General features: G+C 41.0%; 1 protein-coding gene across 2 annotated transcripts in view; it reads left to right on the forward strand.

The window, feature by feature from the left end:
- Positions 1-21,340, forward strand: part of PHEX (phosphate regulating endopeptidase homolog X-linked) — a 196,015-nt gene that overhangs the window by 40,658 nt on the left and 134,017 nt on the right. For both annotated transcript variants that reach the window (XM_043459539.1, XM_043459540.1), the window contains exons 7-10: positions 9,540-9,608; positions 12,120-12,236; positions 15,242-15,325; positions 16,533-16,678. In XM_043459539.1, the coding sequence (XP_043315474.1) occupies positions 9,540-9,608; positions 12,120-12,236; positions 15,242-15,325; positions 16,533-16,678 (416 nt within the window). The remainder of the gene's footprint in view (positions 1-9,539; positions 9,609-12,119; positions 12,237-15,241; positions 15,326-16,532; positions 16,679-21,340) is intronic.

Here is a 21,340-nt window from a genome sequence, read left to right on the forward strand (position 1 = left end):
GACAAAGGAGTGAACACATGCTCTAGTTCCTTATTTTCCTTTCACTAAGATCTTGTGTACATGCCCAAAATTTCATTGTCAAGTTCAGTGTTGAATCTTTTGTCCTTCCTTTCAGAGGATAAGGCAAAACTTGTTCTAAGTGCTTGGTTGCATTTTCTGTTGGGAGAGTAATCTCTTCCATAAAGGAATGGGCCACAAGGACATACCCTGAGGTGTTGAGTATGACACTGGAAAGTCATACTGGAAAGTCAGGAAATCGTCAGAAAACTGCCAACAGCAGAAGATTCATCAGTCAGAGAACTTGGCAAGAATGCAAACAGCACTTCTTAAATTGTTTTGTCTTTGGATTCCATTTTTTTTTTTCACTTCTACATTCCTTTAGTCATGAAAATTTTGTTGAGCCACCGATTTTTCTCCCCCATTCTGTTCTTTGTTAAATCAGGAAATATTAGTGATATATTGATACTTTTTATTGGAGTAGAGCTGTTTTACACTGCCGTGTCAGTTTCTGCCATACAGCAAAGTGAGTCCGTCAGATGTGTACGTATATCCCCCGTTTTCTAGATTTCCTTCCCATTTAGGTCAGCGCAGAGCCCTGAGTAGAGTTCTCTGTGCTGTAAATAGATTCTCATTTGTTCACGCGTGCTCAGTTGTGTCCGACTCTTTGCAGCCCCATGGACTGTAAGCCAGGCTCCTCTGTCCATGGGAATTCTCCAGGCAAGAACACTGGAGTAGGTTGCCATTTCCCTCTCCAAGGTTCTCATCGGTTACCTACTTTTTACATAATTGAGGATGTATGTCAACCCCAATCTCCCAGTTCACCCCACCCTCCCTCCTTTCCTTGTTATGTTTGTTCTCTACATCTGTGTCTCTATTTCTGCTTTACAAGTAAGATTATACCACTTTTCTAGATTTCATGTATGTGCATTAATATATGATATTTGTTTTTCTGACTTCACTCTGTAGAACAGTCTCTAGGTCCATTCACGTCTCTGCAAATGGCACAATTTCTTTCCGTTTTATGGCTGAGTAATATTCCATTGATATATGTACCATAACTTCATGATCCATTCCTCTGTTGATGGACATTTAGGTTGCTTCCATGTCCTGGCTGTTGTAAATAGTGCTGAAATGAATGCTGGGGTGCATGTATTTTTTTGAATTACCGTTTTTTTCTGGGTATATGCCCAGGAGTAGGATTGCTGGGTCATGTGATAGTTCAATTTGGTGTATTAAATCATATAAATATAAAAACTTTAGGATATATTATTCTCTCCTGATATAAGTTAACTTTAAAAAAATCTATATGCTGGAGTTTATTTTTTTATTAATACCAAGGGACTGGCAAATGTTTTTCTGTAAAGGATCAGATAGGAAATATTTTAGGCTGTGTGGGCTATAATGATCTCTGTCTTAACTGTTCACCTCTGCTGTTATATGTGGTAAAGCAGCCATAGACAGTATGTACATAAATGAGATGGCTGTATGGTGGGCTGGCCTGCAGGCTGTAGTTTGTCCATCTCTGATTTAGACAATGACCACCTCAATAAAAAATCTTTAGTCATTGAAAGAATTCCCATCTCCTCAAGAGGAAATTGTTAGTTACAGAGACAGCTCTATTTTTGTGTTGGGTGATGGAACAACAGCATGGCACTGAGAATATTCTAATGCTCTCAGCATAAGACATGCTCTTCAGTGCTCTGTGATGATGGTGATGGCCCAACTGACCTCTGTCCCACGTTGACAGATTACTCACTTAAAACAAACAAACCAACAAACCATGTTTTAAGACTGTCATTCTTGGTAACTTCCCTGGCAGTCCAGTGGTTAAGACTCCCTGCTCCCAGTGTAGGGAGTTTGCCTGTTTACCTGGCTAGGAAACTAGGATCTCACATGCCATGTGGCCTAAAAAAAAACAAACTTTTGTTCTTAATTTCAGGATATTGTGATATCCTTTGCAAATACATTAAGTGGTGTTTTTTTAAAAATATATTTTATTTTTTTTCCATTTATTTTTATTAGTTGGTAATTAGAGGATAATTACTTTACAATATCATGATGGTTTTTGCCATATATCAACATGAATCAATATTAGGTATACATATGTCCTCTCCCTCTTGAACCTCCTCACCTCCCTCCTCATCCCACCCCTCTAGGTTGTCATAGAGCACTGGCTTTGGGTTCCCTGTGTTATACATTGAACTCCCACTAGCTATCTATTTTACATATGGTGATGTATATGTTTCAATGCTATTCTCTCATATCATCCTGCCCTGTCCTTCCCCCACTATGACCAAAATGTCTGTGTCTTCAAAGCAGCAAGGGAAAAGCAACAAGTAACACACAACAGGATCCCCATAAGGCTAACAGCTGATCTTTCAAGAGAAATCTGCAGGCCAGAAGGGAATGGCAGGATATACTTATAGTGATGAGAGGGAAAAACCTACATACAACCAAGATTACTCTATCCAGCAAGGATATCATTCAGATTTGAAGGAGAAATCAAAAGCTTCATAGGCAAACAAAAGCTGAGAGAATTCAGCACTTCCAAACCAGTTCTTCAACAAATGCTAAAGGAACTTCTCTAGACAGGAAACACAGAAAAGGCCTAGAAAAGCAAACCCCAAATAATAAAGTAAACAGGATCATACTTATCACTAATTACCCTAAGTGGTGTTTTGAAGTAAGTTAATTTTCAGTTTTGCTGATTGTCCTCTAAAAAAAGTTAACAGTTGGTCTTTGATTCAGGTTCCAAATAAGAATCACATGCACATTTAGTTGATATATCTATTTTAATCTACAGCATACTAAATTTGACTGATTTCAGGGTAACCTGATACCTAATGAGAGAAAATTCTTGTTTATAGGAGAATCACAGCTTTAAAAGGCAGGAGAAATAATAGAACTTCAAGATTCACTTCAGTTCAGTTGCTCAGTCGTGTCCAACTCTTTGTGACCCCATGGACTGCAGCACGCCACGCCTCCCTGTCCATCACCGACTCCCGGAGTTTACTCAAACTCATGTCCATTGAGTCAGTGATGCCATCCAGCCATCTCATCCTCTGTTGTCCCCTTCTCCTCCTGCCTTCAATCTTTCCCAGCATCAGGGTCTTTTCAAATGAGTCAGTTCTCCACATCAGTTGGCCCAAGTATTAGAGTTTCATATTAGAGTTTCAGCTTCAGCATCAGTCCTTCCAATGAATATTCAGGAGTGATTTCATTTAGGATGGACTGATTGGATTCCTTGCTGTCCAAGGGACTCTCAAGAGTCTTCTCCAACACCACAGTTCAAAAGTGTCAATTCTTTGGCACTCAGCTTTCTTTCTAGTCGAACTCTCACATCCATACATGACTATTGGAAAACCATAGCCTTGACTAGACGGACCTTTGTTGGCAAAGTAATGTCTCTGCTTTTTAATATGCTATCCAGGTTGGTCATAACTTTTATTCCAAGGAGCAAGTGTCTTTTAATTTCATGGCTGCAGTCACCATCTGCAGTGATTTTGGAGCCCAAGAAAATAAAGTCTGTCACTGTTTCCATTGCTTCCCCATCTGTTTGCCATGAAGTGATGGGACCAGATGCTATGATCTTAGTTTTCTGAATGTTGAGCTTTAAGCCAACTTTTTCACTCTCCTCTTTCACTTTCAAGAGGCTCTTTAGTTTTTCTTCGCTTTCTGCCATAAGGGTGGTGTTATCTGCATATCTGAAGTTATTGATATTTCTCCCAGCAATCTTGATTCCAGCTTATGCTTCATCCAGCCCAGTGTTTCTCATGATGTACTCTGCATATAAATTAAATAAGCAGGGTGACAGTATACAGCCTTGACATACTCCTTTCCCGATTTGGAACCAGTCTGTTGTTCCATGTCCAGTTCTAACTGTTTCTTCCTGACCTGCATACAGATTTCTCAGCTTTAAAAGGCAGGAGAAATAATAGAACTTAAAGATTATCATTTAAAAAAAATCCCTAATGAGTGAAAGGATCAAAGCAACTGTCATCAATGGCTGCTAAAACTATTAGATGAATGGTTGATGGGAAAATTCAGGAGAGAGCAGACTGATATCAGATGAACCCAGATATCAGTGGTAGGCCATTGCTAAAACTGGGACAACCAGATTTTGTGTGCCTTCTGATACTATGAAGTGGGAAGCATAAGCTATCACCAATGATGCCAAAAGAAAAAGAAAAAAATGAACTTGGGTCTAATCAAGCCTGTAGTTTGAATCCCAGCTTATGGGAAACATGAGTAATAGAGAATCACATTAATCAATTTTTAACAGCTTGCCTTGCACACTTATTATTCAACTAAACTGATCCTAGAGACACTGAATTGTCAATAATAGAACACTTTCCAAATGGAAGGAGGTACTCATGTGCTTACTACAGCTCTCCTCTGCCAGGGTGACAGCTTCTTCCAAACTGATGTGTTTGAGCATGGTCTGGCATTTGAGTGCAGTGTGTGTTTACTTTAGGTATATCCCTGTTCATACCATTTTGTATGAGGGGCTATTCCCACACCTGAATTAACAGGTTAGAGCTACAGTCTTTCTAACCATGACGCAGCTTCTAGAAGTTCAAGCATGTATCTAGGTATTGGTAGGAACAGCTTTCTTCTTAGATCTGCATAAAGCCCAGTGAACCTGATAACAAAAACTAGTGTATCGATGGCTGCCAGTGTTGTAAAATTTGTGAGTGTTGCTTTTGTTAGAAGTGGTTAAAACTCTAAAAAAAAGTCTAACTGAATATTTGGAGCCCACGAAGCACCTTTTAAGTTTTGTGGAACATAATTTGAAAACCACTACCATAGTGGGAAAAAGAGTAGGCTTTGGTGTTTAAAGAGATTGAGGCTTGGCTTTGTGACCCACTCACTGAATGTCTTTGTGCAGGTTGTTTCACCTCTCACAGTCTCGTTTTCCCCAGGTGTAATGAAAGGTTGATTTGAATTTACTTTTCACTGTTGCTCTGAGATTTAAATGGGATGAACTTGCTGACAATTCACAGGATAGATACTGGTCCACAGTAGCACGTGACAAAAGGTACCTTTCTCTTAAATCATGATCAGGCAGCTTAACAGAACCATTTGGGGAATGTTTCTCTTCATACATCTCAGATCTCGAGTTCAGATGCACAAGAAACAGGCATTTTCTTTAGTCAGTCTCATCTCTGTCGCTGAATTCCCACCCCACCTTCTAGTTGGAAAGTGAGCCACTCTAGACCCTTCCTCACTTGGCAGCTACTTCATTTCTCAGCCTTCTCCTAGGGCAGCGATCCCCAACCCTTTTGGCACCAGGGACCAGGTTTTTGGAAGACCGTTTTTCCATGGACCGGGAGTGGGGGATGATTCAAGTCCATTACATTTATTGTCACTTTATTTCTTTTATGATTACATTAGCTCTACCTCAGACATCAGTCATTAGATCCTGGAGGTTGGGGACCCATGTCCTGGGGACTGGACATCTGATCATCAGTTATCTATTTCCGAAAAGAAACCTGCCATCCCAGCCCTTGGGGTTGGGTGAACCTGAAGGGGTGCCTCTCTGCTGCTGGGGCCCTGGGCCCCCAACTCCCTCTCAAATCCTGCCATTTTCTAGGGGCATTGACTGGTCCCTCTTCTCACAAGAAACTCTGACTTCTCTGACTGCCTCAAAGGTCTTCTTTCTGCTCTTGGAGAACTCTCTCTTACCTCTAAACCCTTCTCCCTCAATGCATTTAGACTTCCTTTTCCATCACATTCTATTGCTATTTTCCTCAATGTTCTAGGCTTTGCTAATCCCACAAACCCATGGGGATAAGGGAAAAAAAAACTGCTTTGGTAAGGCACATCACTATGGGCATACTCTTAGGTGGTATCTTTGGGTGAAGAAAAAAGACACTCTTCCAGTGGATATTCCCATCCTGAGGACATGTGGTTTGGCAAGCTGGGGCTGCTCAAAGCTACACGATGGTGCTCTAAGTTCCCTGGTGGCACGATGACACAGAATTTGCCACAGGCTTAAATGGGAGAAAGGAAAAACAAAAATACATGAGATGGCAGATTAATGCCTCAGAGCATATCTTGCTACATGTGTTTGGCTTCATTTTGTGTAAGGAGATAGCAAGAATGAGGATTTAAAGGACAATAAAAGACTTTGGAATGTCTGTGGTCCTGAAAGAGTGTTTGGAAGGTCAAGGTTGTGTCAGTATGTGTTACCAGAACAGTGACTTGAAGTGACCATCACCCAGTGGCCTGCATTTCTGCGACTCTTAGTAAAATCTGTAAGGATAAGGACAGACTTTCCTGGAGATGAAGTTTTTGTTTTTTGTCCTATAACTACACCATAATGTGTGAGATGTTTCTTCTTGTATTACTGTTTTGTTTCCTCACCTGTGTGTTGTTTCAGTCAGAGAAAAAAATTTATATTTTAGTTCAGGGTATCAGATTTCCTAAACATGTATTTTGTTTTCTACTTGCAATATTAAGATCAGTTACAAATGCATAGATTAAAAAACCTAAAATAACATAGTATCCTAATATTGGCCTCTTGAGAAAGTCTTTTGCGTCAAGCGTTTGTTTCTAATTTCAGTTGACTAACCTTATTCAATCAGTTTCATATATTTAAGAGGTTCCCTCGGAACTGTAGCAATCTGAAGATTTAAAACAGGTCCAGTAACTTCACTTGAATCGTCTAAACTTCTACAATAAATATATTTAACTTCATTTCATCAGAGGGAAGCTTTGGCTTTCTTGATATTGTCTACACAGTTTCCTTTCCTTTGAGACTAAAGCTCAAAAAATTCTTCAAGTGGTTCAACTCTAATTGAAAGCCAAATCATCTTAATCATAATATTGTGTTTCATGTTCCTGGCTTACTTAATTTTTGGAAGAAAGGGTGGTGTATTGGGAATTGGAGTATGATGAAGCCAGGCTGGCTTGTGACTTGGTTGTTTGGGGCCAATTAGAGAAGAAGATTGAACACAATAATTTGAGGTTTTTAGCAATACACCCAGGCAAGGTCGATGTTATGAAAACATCTTTTCCCCCCAATTAGCTTAACTTTTTAAATGTGTGGATAAGATTTAAGGTAGAAAATTTGATGTCGGGTTCAGTTTTATTCAGTCTTTGGGCGGTTGCTTATACTCAAGAAAGAACAGCCAGACATTTAGAGGAAGTTCTAGAACTTTAAAATTTTTATGTATTTAAAATTTTACTTACAGTTAAATTCACTTTTTGTGAAGCGCAAGTCTGTAAGTTTTTACAAATGCATGGAGTCACAGAATCACCACCATAATCAAGACAGACAATAGTCCATCCCGTCACTTCCCCCAAATTTACCTTGTGTTGCCCTTTTGTAATCATCCACTCTCCCTATCCCCTGTTCTCCATCCCTGTAGTTTTGCCTTTTTGGGGGATGTGATTAAAATATGCCCATATTGTTGCATGTATCAGTAGTTAATTCCTTTTTATGGGTGAGTATCACAGTTTATCCATTTGCCGGTTGAAGGACATTAGGGTTGTTTCAGAATTTTGGCAATAATGAATAAAGTTACATGTGGGTTTCTGTGTGAGTATAAGTTTTCATTTGTCTTTGGTAAGTGGCTGGGAAATGATATTGCTGGGTCATATGTACATTCAGTTTTGTAAGAAACTATCAGACTGATTTCCAACGTGACTCTGTCTTGTTGCATTCCCACCAACAGTGTATGAGTGAACTAGTTTTCCCACATCCTCACCAGTACTTGGCATTATCAGTGTTTTGTTTTTTTTGGCCATGCCATGAGTCATGTGGGAACTTAGTTCCCCAACCAGAGATTGAACCTATACCCCTTGTAGTGGAAGTGAGACGTCTTAACCACTGAACTGCCAGAGAAGTCCCTGACATTATCAGTGTTTTTGTTTTTTGTTTTTGCCATCCTAGTAGATGTATAGTGGTATTTTACTGTGGGTATCATATACATTTTCTAATGACTAGTGATTTTAAGCATGCTTTCATAAATTTATTTTCCATTTGAATATTTTCTTGGGTGAAATGTCTGTTCAGATCTTTTGTCCAGTTTTAAATTGGGCAGTTTGTTTTTTTATTGAGTTATGAGGGTTCTTTATATATTCTGGATGCAAGTCCTTTGTCATATATGTGATTTTCAGATATTTTCTTCCTATCTGTAGCTTATCCTTTTTATTCTCTTAACAATGTCTTTCACAGAGCAAAAATGTTTAATGATGATGAGGTCCAATTTACTTTTTATCTTATGAATCTGATTTTGGTGTCATATCTAAGAATTCTTTGTGTAACCCCAGGTCAAAGATTTTCCCGTATGTTTTTTTACTGCAAGTTTTATTTGTTGTTGTTGTTCAGTCTCTAAGTCATGTGTGACTCTTTGCGACCCCATGGACTGCAGCACTCCAGGCTTCCCTGTCTTTGACTATCTCCCAGTGTGCTCAAATTCATGTCCATTGAGTTGGTGATGCCATCCAAACATCTCAACCTCTGTCCCCCCTTCTCCTTTTGCCTTTCATCTTTCCCAGCATCAGGGTCTTTTCCAATGAGTCATCTCTTCGTGTCAGGTGGCCAAGGTAATGGAGCTTCAGCTTCAGCATCAGTCCTTCCAGTGAATATTCAGGGTTGATTTCCTTTAGGATTGACTGGTTTGATCTCCTTGCAGTCCAAGGGACTCTCAAGAGTCTTCTCCAGCACCACAATTTAGAAGCATCAGTTCTTTGGCACTCAGCCTTCTTTATGGTCCAACTCTCACATCCATACATGACTACTGGAGAAACCATAGCTTTGACTACACAGACCTTTGTTGGCAAAGTAATGTCTCTGCTTTTTAATATGCTGTCTAGGTTTGTCATAGCTTTCCTTCCAAGGAGCAAGCTTCTTTTAATTTCATGGGTGCAGTCACCAATCCATAGTGATTTTGGAAGTTTTATATTGTTAGGTTTTATATGTAGTTCTAGATCCATATCATATTAATTTTTGTGCAGGTCGTGATGTCTGGTTTGAGATTCATTTTTTTTGGCAAATGGATATCTGATTATTCTAGCACACTTTTTTGGAAAGATTATAATCTTCTCTTTGATTACCTTTAAGGTGCTGAAAGTTTTAATTCAAGAAATTATGCTATAATTTTCTCTAATAATAATTATACATATTTAGTTGTCTGCTTATTATTTGTATTTTCATCACCTATTTCAAATTTTCCAGAGAGGGTTCTAAAGTTTGCAAAGATTTCTCAAAGCAAAATCACCTCTCTGGATTTTGTTTCTCTACCCATCAAATGGGGGGGAGGCGGGAATCAGATAATCCTATTTCAAAGTCATCTAGCTTTGACACTATTTAGTATTGTTAGAAACTCAAAAGGTTAGAAACCATGAATCAGGGGCAGGTCTCTGATACTTGATAACTGTCATTGATTGCTGCAGCACCTGTTTGCTTTGAATTGTTTTAGTAATGGTGACACATGCTCAAAATATGGCAGGGATCCCGATTTCATGACTCATTAACATGGTACAGAAGAATTTTCAGTGCCAGCAGAATGCTTTGTTTTTTGTTTCAACAGCTGGACCAAGCGGCGCTGTCCCTAGCCGTGAGGGAAGACTACCTTGATAACAGCACAGAAGCCAAGTCTGTAAGTTTTCCTCAATCAACTCTGCATCTTGTCAGACATTGTGAGGTTCATAAGTTGTTCTAAAATCCCTAACTCTTTACTCGAATGGAGCAGTGTGGGTGTTTGACGACCATATTCCCAATGTAGGAAGCAAAGGCCTTTTCTTTGGGCAGATAAATGGCCCTCCCTGTTTTCTGGAAGTCTGGAAATGAAGGCTGAGCACTCTCTGTGCTCAGTGTCCTTATAGGTGAGCGGGGAAGACAGCACACCAAATGTGGTACCCAAGGAGTGGTCTTGCAGCCAGCCCTCAGAAGTATGGACAGCTCTCAGTATATTGCAGAAGTGTGGGAATGGACACCCAGTTGACCAGCGGGTCCCAAATTGCATTGCTTAAGAATCACCTCAGAAGCTTCTATTATGTTGATTTTTGGGCCTCAGCCATGGAAAGTCAGATTTAGTAGACTTGAAGTGGGGCCTAGGAATCTGTTTTTTTTTTAATTGGTGCCCTAGGTTAACATAAGGTTAATGAGAACCAGATGGGATCAATCCGCTCAAACTTCTTGCTTTGGCTTGGAAACTTAGTCATTTCCTGGAGATTGGATTAGAGCTGGTTTATTCCTGACACTTTGAATTCATTTTGGAACCTTTGTTGAACTTCCAAGGGAGCCTCAGGCCTGGGGGACCCTTGACCAGGGAGGCTCGGGTTTCTGGCCTGGCCTGAGAATGCAGGGACTTTGATGGGGGAAGTGCTGGCTCTCATGGAGTCCCTGCTCCTTTGCTGATAGGAAAGCCTGTATTTAGAAGGCTCTGAAGGGCAGGAACCTCAGCGACTTTCTGGCTGAGGACACTCATCAAAAAAGGTTGGCAAGTTTTCCTTCTTGAAATTGGACAGAATGAACTTTTACCAGTCTGGAGGCACTTCTGTTTCTACTTGGGTCACCATCTGATATGCAGCCATGCTTGAAATGTTGTCCCCGCCCTGTAACCAGTCAGTCTTGTAGACTCTGCCTTCAAAATATCTCTTCCCCCCTGGTGCCTCCTTTGTCTCCCTACTGCCCTAGGGCAGATCTTTGTTGAGTCTCCTTTTAACTATTCCCTCCTCCCCTTCATTCCATTAGCTCCTTAGCACCACTTGGCAAGCTCTCAAAGTACATCTCCCAGTGTGCTTTTGCTCACAAGTTAGACTCTGTTTTCCTTAGAGGGAGTTCAAGGCCTCTTTACAACCTAGTCCCAAACCACCTTTGCTGTCTCACCTATCTTTATTCTTCCCCCAACAAAGGCAGCTCGCACACCTCTCAGAAGGATGCCCCTGCTCCTGAGTCTGTCCCCTTTAAAAAATTCTTTCCCTGATTTCTTGAGGCTAGAATTCTCTAGTTCTTGAGTTTCCAAGCACTTAGCAGCTTTATTAAAGACTTTATTTTGGTGTTGCTAGTGTTATAGTTAGTAATGACGTGTTTATCTCCCTCACAGGATCACACACTGGGAACTAGACTTAAGCATTATTTAATTTTTCATCTGTACTTCCCCCGTGTGCACAGAAGGCCTAGCAAGACATCTTGCATATGTGTTGGTCGAATAAATATTTTTGGAATTTAACTGAAAATTGTGAAACATTTCTAATTATGACTATCTGTGAGGCTTGCTTACTGATTCAACAAATATTTATTAAGGGCCTGCTATATGCCAAGGTCTTGGAGTCATAAGCATTATAAGAATAGCTTTGCAGAATCAAGGTGTATATTAGGGAATCTTATTCCCATAGCAAAACTATGAAACAGTTTAATACCTGGTGTATTGAGTTCTTAAAATGTACCTGAAAGGAGAAGGGACCTACCCCAACCCCCTGACACACACACACACGATTCCTCAACTCCCACAAAGTAAGGTCTTCCTCTCCAATAGTGTGTGAATAGTCTGAAAATGGGTTCCTGAACATGCAGCAAGGAACTTCTGCATTTTCTCAGTTTCTCTTCATCATTCTTCTCATCTTTCCTTTCCTTTCTCCCTGAGCTAGTGAGAAGAACGTGGTAAAAACACTGCAAAATGGAAAAAAAAAAAACATTCAATTGCTGGTCTTTTTAGTGTGGAGATGGGTAAATTGAGCTGGAAGAAAATAAATCACAGCTCCCACTAGTCTTCATGGATCATGCCTCCTGCTCTTAGCAACCAGTTCTTTCCCATTATTTTATTAATATTAAAGCCTCACTTGCCTGGAAAGAGGAGTCTGGTCTCATTTGTAGATGTTTCATATATCCTTAATATTACCAGTTGCCAGAAAACAAATTCTCTTGATTCTTGGTGGCCGGACATTTCTATCTGTCATGGAAACAGTACCCAAGTAGCCGTCATTCTTCTTTGTCCCAAAATGGTAGATGAGTGGTTGGTATTGCATAATGTTCATACCATACTTTGAGTACAGAGTGAAAATGATGGGCATTTATTTCCACCTGCTGTTTCTGCTCCTCTGTGTTCCTCAAACATACTTCCCTAATAGACTCTTGTCATGGTCCCTTGCTTCTTTATCTCTTACAGTATCGGGATGCCCTTTACAAGTTCATGGTGGATACCGCTGTGCTTTTGGGAGCTAATAGCTCCCGAGCAGAGCATGACATGAAGTCGGTGCTTAGGTTGGAAATTAAGATAGCTGAGGTAAGTCTTGATCTAAAATCTTTTTCTTTTCCTTCTGCTTATTTTAAAGGTGATATATCTTGCATGAGAATATATATAAAAATAAAAAATCATTCTGTGGCATTGTCCTTTGGGTCCAAGATAGAACTCATAGCATCCTGCTTTGGGAAGTAGCAGAAAGAAAAACCGTAACAGATAGAAGAGCTCTTCTTCCGCCTCTGCTTGAAGCCCAGTCAGCGTCCACATGCTCCTCAGCGGTGGACAAAGAAAGCAGCAGGGAGAGGCTTTCTCTGTTTTCCCAGGGAAATGCCTGTTTGGCCTCAACTAAAGAATATGCATTTGATAAATCCGTATGAAATTGGCTTAAGTGGAAGGTTATTTTTAATCTAGTTTACTCTTGACACCATTCCGATGCAGAATCAGTCTCATCTAAGACTGAGGCTTTGGGAAGTCTAGCCACATAATTTGATGTAGAAAGTGTATAGGGCAAGCTGGTAAGCATGTATTAGTTCTTATACCCAACCCTGGTTTTCATTCTTTTCTTGCCCCACTTTCATGAATGTCATTGTGTCATATGCTGTGTTCTGTGTAAGTCACCTTTTAAATTCTTTCAGGCTCATGGTGGAGACAAAAAGACCGAAGAACAAACTTGAGGGAGACTAATGAGAAATCCTACATGGTTAGCTTTGTTCAAAGAATTAACTTTTCTAGAAGAACCAAAGTATAAAATCTTTATACGTCCTCAGGACCGGACGGAACAGATATGATGAAATCTGCTTGGGGAGATACACTGTAGTGAAAAAAAAATACTTTTATTAAGAAGAGACTGTGTATTTGTTGGTGAAGTGAAGTGAAGTGAAGTGAAGTCGCTCAGTCGTGTCCTACTCTTTGTGACCCCATGGGCTGTAGCCTACCAGGATCCTCAGTCCATGGGATTTTCCAGTCAAGAATACTGGAGTGGGTTGCCATTTCCTTCTCCAGGGGATCTTCCCGACCCAGGGATCGAACCCGGGTCTCCCGCATTGTAGGCAGACGCTTTACTGTCTGAGCTACCAGGGAATCCCTGTATTTGTTGGTAGTCTTTTATAATAGAAGTTGATAAAAATCTTGAAGTGCTTAGGAGTCCAAGCGCTGTTTGGTTTTGTGTTTGGCGAGGTGTGGTGGGGTGGCAAGGTGGGAGCAGGCTGATGGATAGGGTCTGGAGGAGTCAGCCTCTTGGCTGGCGTGGTGTACATGTGTGTCTTTCTCCAGACCCCCTAGTTGCAGCACATACAGTTCCTTCCTCTGTGTCACCTTTGAAGATAGCAAAGACTGCTGCAGATGTTCTGGAGTCAAAGACTGGGCCTCTCCGCCGTGTCTAGAGGCCATCTGGATTCTCTTCCCAGGCAAATCGGAGACCCAGAAACCTCATTTGGACTGAAGCTCCGATACAGCGGGAAAGGCCTTGCCCTGAGCCAGGGATCTGAACCAAAAAGGGAACTCAAAACAGCTGGGCCGAGGCAAGACTGGGAATGGTCAAGAGGCTAAATGAAGTGACAAATCCGTGGGGTGGAGGAAGGAGCTGGCAGAGAGCTGAAAACAGCTTTAAGGCCAAAGGGCTCCAACCTGGGCCCATGAGTCTGAGTAGAGCGAGGAAGAGTGTGGACATTCTCTGAAGCAGTGATTGAAATGGAGGCAGGAGGTTGCCTGTGAGCTACAGGAAGTCTCTCCCATGGATAGTGAGGAGGGAGAAGCTGAGGGCACTGAAGAGAAGAGGAGGCAGATGTCTGCCACTCAGCCTTCTGTGATTTTAGCTTGACAAATCCATGGCGCTTGGGTTTTTTTGCCAACTGATAATACTTGTCTCTGTATCTTACATCCCAGGTCACTAGGGACCTTCAGAACTAGTGTACATCATCCCAGGCAGACATCTAAAGCTGGGGAGATAGGACAACTTCACAAAACCCCCCAGAAGTCCTTGTAAACACAGACATAGAAGTGTGCATTCAGCTAATCACAACTAGAGAGATGTATGCCTAAGGGGAGGTCTTGTTGATGGCATGGCCCTTGGGATTGGAGCCAAGTGGAGTTTAATTGGAAAGACTTGCAACAGAAAATGGATCACAAGCAAAGTCTTGACTTATGGCCCAAACCATGAGGGTAGTGATGGTGGACAGGAGTGCAAGGGTAGGAGAGTCCTGTGTGAGTTGGAAGGTGACAAGTTTAATGCAGGGGAATCAGATGATGGAGGGCCTTAAGGCAAAATCATGATGTGTTGAGCAGTATGAGGAGCTACTGCCTGTCTGCAGAAGTGATTAAGATGGCCCTTGAGGAAGATGATCATTGCTGCTCCTCTCAGATTAAATATGGCAGAGCCTAGAACCTTCGATTTGATGTTGCCAAAATTACTAGGAGCACAAGTGCTGGGAATGGAAGGAGTGTGAAGGGTCAGGGCTGGGGAAGCAGGTGTGGAAATATGTCTGGGTGGTAACTGATCCCATATGCCTAGCAGTGGGGCCAGGGAAATCTCCAGGCCAGAGAAACCAGAGGGGAGAAGGGAAGTGAGGGATGGAACTGTTGACAGAACGATCACTGGTGGCAGTGCTGTTCAGATAGTCTAATGCTCTTAGTGAGAGCGTTCCCCTGGGAATGAAGGGGTGGTCTGTAGTTTATGAACTGGAGAGGTTCTTACCTGGATACTACAGGTGGACTGGATGTTTGTCTCAAATCACCCAATCTTAGCGTGGCCATCTACCCCAAGCCAGTAGTAGATTTCGTCCATCCACATGAAAGGTTAGGGAGGGATTCGAGTAGTTATTTTTGTACCAAGTCCAATGTTTCACACTGAACAGGAAAGGAAAGTTTCTTTTTATTTTCTTAATCCTGCCTAAAGTGATTTTTTCCCCTCCTCTCTCCCAGGTTCGGCACCACACCAGAATCTTGAAAAAGTTTATGATACTATACAGATGTTTTGGCACATGTAGGAAGTAGTTATGCAGTTAGAAATGGTTTGTTTGAAAAAAATAACCAAAGTCTCTTTCCACCAGATAATGATTCCGCATGAAAACCGAACCAGTGAGGCCATGTACAACAAAATGAACATCTCCCAGCTGAGTGCTATGATTCCCCAGGTTAGTGAAAGCAATCCAGGAAATTGTATCTCAACTGGTCATTTGACAAGCAATTCTATCTCACCTGTGTGTGAAATTTTGCCTCATAAAAGCTACCATTGATCTTCTTGCTCATCGCCATCTCTGTCAGTCATCACATAAAATATCCCTTGTCTATGCATTGGGATTCTGTCTGCTCTGTGGAACAGAAAACTTTTCCAAGAGTGGCCTAAAAACTTAAAGCCTATTTCCTTTTATAGACAAAAGTCTAGACATAGGTTGCTGTTGGTGTTGGTTTAGCTGTTGCCCAACATTGTCAAAGATCCAAGTTCTTTCTTTCCACTCCACTCTTTTTAGCGTGTTGGCTTTTTGACTGCATATTTGATGACTCAGGGTTGTAAGGTGGCTGCCGTAGCTGCGTATGTCACATCTGTCCTCAGAGCAGGAAGAAGGGGCAAGCCCCAGTATGGGCCATGTTTAACCCTTCTACCAGGAAAAACCAAAGCCTTTCCATGTGTCATCCCTTTATTTCTTACTGAGTAAAACTGGGGCATGCGGGACTCCCTTCTTACAAGGTAGGCTGGGCAAGTGAGTGACTGGCTTTCCATTTCACTAGTGGAGGCAGGCAGGGGAGCAAGGAAAAGGAAAAACCTGGAAAGGCCTTTCCAGGTAGCCAGTTCAAGACGCCAAGACAGTGATGCTACGAAGGGGAGACACGTGTTACTCTGTGTTGTTGTTTGTTTCCCTCTGTGTAAGAAAGGCTGTGCCAGAGGGAGAACCAGAAATGTCATGGGGCATCTGTGTCTATGGGGACAGGAGAGTGAATGAGCACGGAATGGGGCCGAGTGCAGGGAGAAGGGAGGTGAGTGCTACTGCAAGAGGGATGGAGAGAGAGAGAGCAGGAGCGAAGGTGGGAGGAGGAGAGGGGAGGATGAGAGTGCAGGAAGGGCTAGGGACGTGAGTGCATGTGCTGCTGGGTGAGTATGTGTGCACATGTGTGGTCCATACAGAGGTGGCACAGAACACATGTTCCATTTATGATTCAGTCAGCAAGTCTGGTCTGGGTGGCAGTGATCAGGCATTTATCTTCTAGATTTGAGCAGTTGCATATTTATTGGTCTGAGATCACAAGCCATGGATTACATTCTACTGACTCTGGTTGCCTTTCTCCTTGATTGTTCCCCAGCAAAGTTTCTCTCACTGTGTTTTTTTTTCTTTCTCTCCTCAGTTTGACTGGCTGAGCTACATCAAGAAGGTCATCGATGTCAGACTCTACCCTGAACTGAAAGACATTGGCCCCTCAGAGAACGTGGTGGTCCGTGTCCCTCAATACTTTAAGGATTTGTTTAGGATATTAGGCTCTGAGAGGAAGAAGTAAGAGCTTTCTTGTGCATTTTACTGTGACTTTTATTTTTCCTTTGAAATTATAAGATCATCCCCCTCGTGTCCTTTGAAAACTGTTTTTTAGAGAAAGTTACATCAAAAAAGTCTTGGGAACATCTTTAAATCTTATCAAATTCAATATAAGTAAAATTGGATTTCATCCTTTCTCCTCAAAACTGTAACTTTCAACAAGTAAATATCAGGAGTTGTTTTATAGCTAATGACTTGATATATTAAAATCCTAGAACCACCACTGTAGCAAAAGATGGAAAAAATATAAAATATACTGAGTTTTGACATTAAAAAAAAAAAAGTCTTGGGGAAACGTGTGGTGTCCTTTGTGACAAACGAGCCGAGACCATCATCTGGTGTAGTTTATTTACTACGATGACAACAAATATGCAGTGTTTTTGCCCCTGATTTCCTATCTTTCTCCATATTCCCTCTGATAACCTAAATTGTTTATTAGTTTTGGAAACTAGTTATATAGTGATGTTATTTTTTGAGACTTCTATATGAACATCTTTGTTTTCTCCTAGTTCATTCTTGATCTTTGGCTGTTTTTTCCTTCCTTCTTCTCTTAAGCCAATAAGTCACTTTGTGTCAATAAACCAAAGTACCAATACTGAAAAGACTTAAGACCACTCAGAAAGCTGTAGAAAAATTAGACTGGTGAAAGAATGTCAGGGACTGTCGGGTTTTTCTTTTTTTAAACAATATTTTGGAATTTGTTGCTTTGTTCCTTTGGCACTACAAAGCAAGGAAATTCTAAAAATGTCCAGGAAAGATAATTTTTTAATTGACGTATAGTTGATTTACATTGTTGTGTTAATTGCAGCTGTACACCAAAGTGATTCCGTTCTATCTATATGTACATTTTTTAATATTCTTTTTCATTGTTGTTCATCATAGGATATGGACTATAGTTCTCTGTGCTGTACATAGGACCTTGTTGTTTCTCCATTCCATATATAAAAGCTTACATCTGCTCACTGCAGCCTCCGACTCCATCTCTCCCCCAACCCCTTCCCCCTTGACAACCATTAGGCTGTTCTCTATGTCCGTGATTCTATTTTTATTTCATAGATAGTTTCATTTGTGTCATATTTTAGATCAGGAAAGAGAATTTTGAATCCTCATGAAGCCATTCAGATTTGACTACAGAAAATGAAGCACAGGAAGGTCAAATAGTTCACAATCACAGTTTAATAGGTTAATTGCTGGACCATGATTAAAATCATATTTTTTTTAAAAAAAAATTTGTTTGACTGTGTCAGTTTGACTGTGTTAGTTGCAGCATGTGGGATCTAGTTTCCTGACCAGAGATCAAACCCAGACCCCCAACATTCAGAGCATGGCGTCTTAGCCATTGGACCACCAGGGAAGTCCCCCAAATCACACTTACTTATTTGGACTTAGACAAGGTTATGTTGCCAGGAATTATGTGAAAAAAAAAGAGGCACCTGGAGAAGTCCTGGGAATAAAATTTATCATCCATCCCTACCTATGAAAACATTTAGACACTTTTGAAGAGCTCTTCTCTTTGAGGTACTATTTTCTTATAATAAAAACAATGTGTTGTTCATTGAAGAAAGCATACAGAAAAGTAAGCATACAGAAAAGGGAGAGTAGAAATAATAAATTCATTTCAGATTCTGTGTGGGGTGAAACCTTGATATCCCAAGTGTAATCTGTGGATCGGTAATGCCAACAGCATCACCTTGGGCCTCCGGTAAAAATACAGATTCCAGCAGTCCTCTTCTATAGATCTGGAGCGAGGCCTATAAATCTGTATTTTAACAAGCACCCTAGGAATCTTATGATTAGTTTTTTGGGGAGATTCACTGCTTTAGAAACTTTTTCATGTGTACTTCCTAGCTCTGAAATTTTGTAAAATATGACCCAAATGATTTTGTACTCCTATGCCATTGAGTTACTCAACACTTTTTTAACTGTGGTGGTAATTTCTGTTGAAAGATGGAGTTTCCATGCTATGTATACATTCTCCAGAACTTAGTGAGTTGGTTTCTTCCAGTGTCTTGTGTTATCTTCAGTTGTAAATTAGTAGGTAATTTTTGAAAATTTACTAATTTTATTTCCACAAAAGCCTAATTGACAACCAGGGAATAATAGATTGGGCCTTGGTGTACTGTATTAGATAATCTCCCTGGTGGTGATTACGCTTTAGAAATGCAGGATCTGACATGACAAAAGGAGCCAAGAAAGACCATGACTGAAGGGAGATTTTAATCTGGTTCTTATCAAAATGATAGCTTAGATGTAAGCATAGTGAACCACAGTGGAAGAAATGTAAATAGAAAAATTAACTGCAGACATTATGTCCATAACATAAGATGATCTGCAGATATTTTGAAACTTCCAAATCTCTGTCACATCTTTTACTCTTTAGCAACCGATTCATCAAAAACAACTTGTATTGTGTGTATGTTTATGAGATTTCAAAACACTGTATGCTTCTTGAGAATTTTGATAACACTTTATTTGCATAGCACAGTAAGTTTTTTTAAAGACCACTTTTATTTATTTTTAAAGTACTTTATTTATCTATTATTTATTTATTTTTGACTGTGTTAGGTCCTTCATTGTTTTGGATGGGGTTTATTTGCAGCAAGCAGGGGCTACCCTTCAATGTATTATGTGATCTCATTGTGGTGTCTTCTCTTGTTGTGGAGAACTGGCTCTAGAGTGCACAGGCTTCAGTAGTTGTGGCACATGGGCTTAGTTGTTCCACAGCATGTGGGATTTTCCCAGACCAGAGATTGAACCCATGTCCCCTTGTCCCCTGCATTGGCAGGCAGATTCTTATCCACTTCACCACCAGGGAAATCCCCACAGTAAGTTTTTTAGATTGCTAATCATCTTTGATCCTCTCCTTGGGTTGTAGCACAAGAGTGCTCAAGGAAATGTGCCCCTGGGTCCCCATAGTTACTTTATTAGTCAGGACATACCAGTCACTGTAATAAGCACCTCTGCACTTATTGGTTTGTAACATGACGATTGTACCCTGCGCTCCTGGAATGTCCGGCTTGGCTGTCCCTGTCAGGCAGCTTTCCTCCAAGTAGGGACTTGGGAACTCAGACTTCTTCCATCTTGTGGTTCTGCCTTCATCTGGCTCTTTGAAATCTTCTCCATTCAGCTGATGGATGGGGAAAGAGAGCAGAGGATTGCATAGGCAGTTTTATGGGAAGGCTTTGAAGTGGTATGTGTCCACTCTGTTGACCAGAACTCAGTCCCATGACCAATTTAACTGCAAGAGAAGCTGGGAAATATAGTCTAGCATTGTGCCCAAGACTGAAATATCAAAGAAATTATCTAATTTTCTGGTTTGCTCCTCTCCCTCACCCCCATGAAACAGTGAGCATTCGATGGTGGACACTCCTGTAATTGTTTTTATAACATCATGGCCTAGTATGGTACTTCTCACATAGAAGATTCTTCCTAAAAATTTCTAGAAGTTAGCCAGATGGCCCCATGACCACTATCTGGGAGGTGACATAGAAGCAGGACTCCAAAGGATAAGGAGGAGTTTTCCAGGTAGGGGAGAGTGGAAAAGGAGGATGTTGAGCATGTTGGGTGATGGGACTAACATTAACCTGGACATTGTCTTTGAGGGGTTTCTGGACCTTCCTAGCAGTCCAGTGATTAAGACTCTGCTCTTCCACTGCAGAAGGCGTGGGTGTGATCCCAGGTCAGGGAACTAAGGCTCCACATGCTGTGCAGCACGGCCAAAAAAAGAGAGAGAGAAAAAAGAGGCAACAGTTTCTGATTCAGTAGATCTTGGGGAAGGCCAAGGTGATGCTGATGCTGCATACCTCTGGGCAGCCTCTAGGGTTTAGGAAGATCTCTTCAGCTTTGAGAACCTTTGAGAGGTACCTGTTTGGCTTACCTCAGGTGGTTTGGCTTAGAGAAGCAAATGCAAGTTGTGGAATCTGAAGATCCAAATGTTAGTCCTAGATTTGACACATGCTTAGAAGTCCTTTGACCTCAGATCTTTGTTTTATTTGTCTCAAAATTGGAATAATAATAACCATCCCATAGCATTGTCATGAGGCTCAGAGAAGATCTTTGTGATCTCTTAAATGCAATACAGTACAAATGTAAGCTGTCACTAATTGACAAGGGTCAGAAAAATCTTTAAAAAAAATCTTCCTCGTCAGAGGCTTTGGGAAGTGATTTCACGTTGCTCTCTTTGTGGTGGATTCTTTCTCTCTCGAGGCTCTGTTTTCCTCTACTTTATTGATTGCCATTTTGGGGAAATTACCATACTGCTGAAAATGCCTTTTGAAAAGAGAAAGATATTATGTGTTATTTTTAAGGACTATTGCTGAATCTTCTTTTTGTTTGGTTTTTTGAGTGTTAAGTGGCAGTCATTCAGTCATTCTGGTCAGATCTGTTCCTGGCGTGGTAATATTAGCACTCCAGAGCAGTGCTCCCCAGTGTTCTGTCAGCTTATTTATAATGCTGGAGCGGCTCATCGGTGCCATTGTCTCCCTGTGCGTGCTTCCCTGCTTCTGGCTTCTAGCTGTCAGAGGTCTTGTGCTGTGGACTTATAATGCCTTGCCTATGGAGGCCTCACACACTGTTCTTTCTTCATACCCACAGATTTTTGAAAAGTGCCTTTGTTGGAGGGTT

The sequence above is a fragment of the Cervus canadensis genome, chromosome X (genome assembly GCF_019320065.1).
Source record: "Cervus canadensis isolate Bull #8, Minnesota chromosome X, ASM1932006v1, whole genome shotgun sequence".
Classification (NCBI taxonomy): domain Eukaryota; kingdom Metazoa; phylum Chordata; class Mammalia; order Artiodactyla; family Cervidae; genus Cervus; species Cervus canadensis.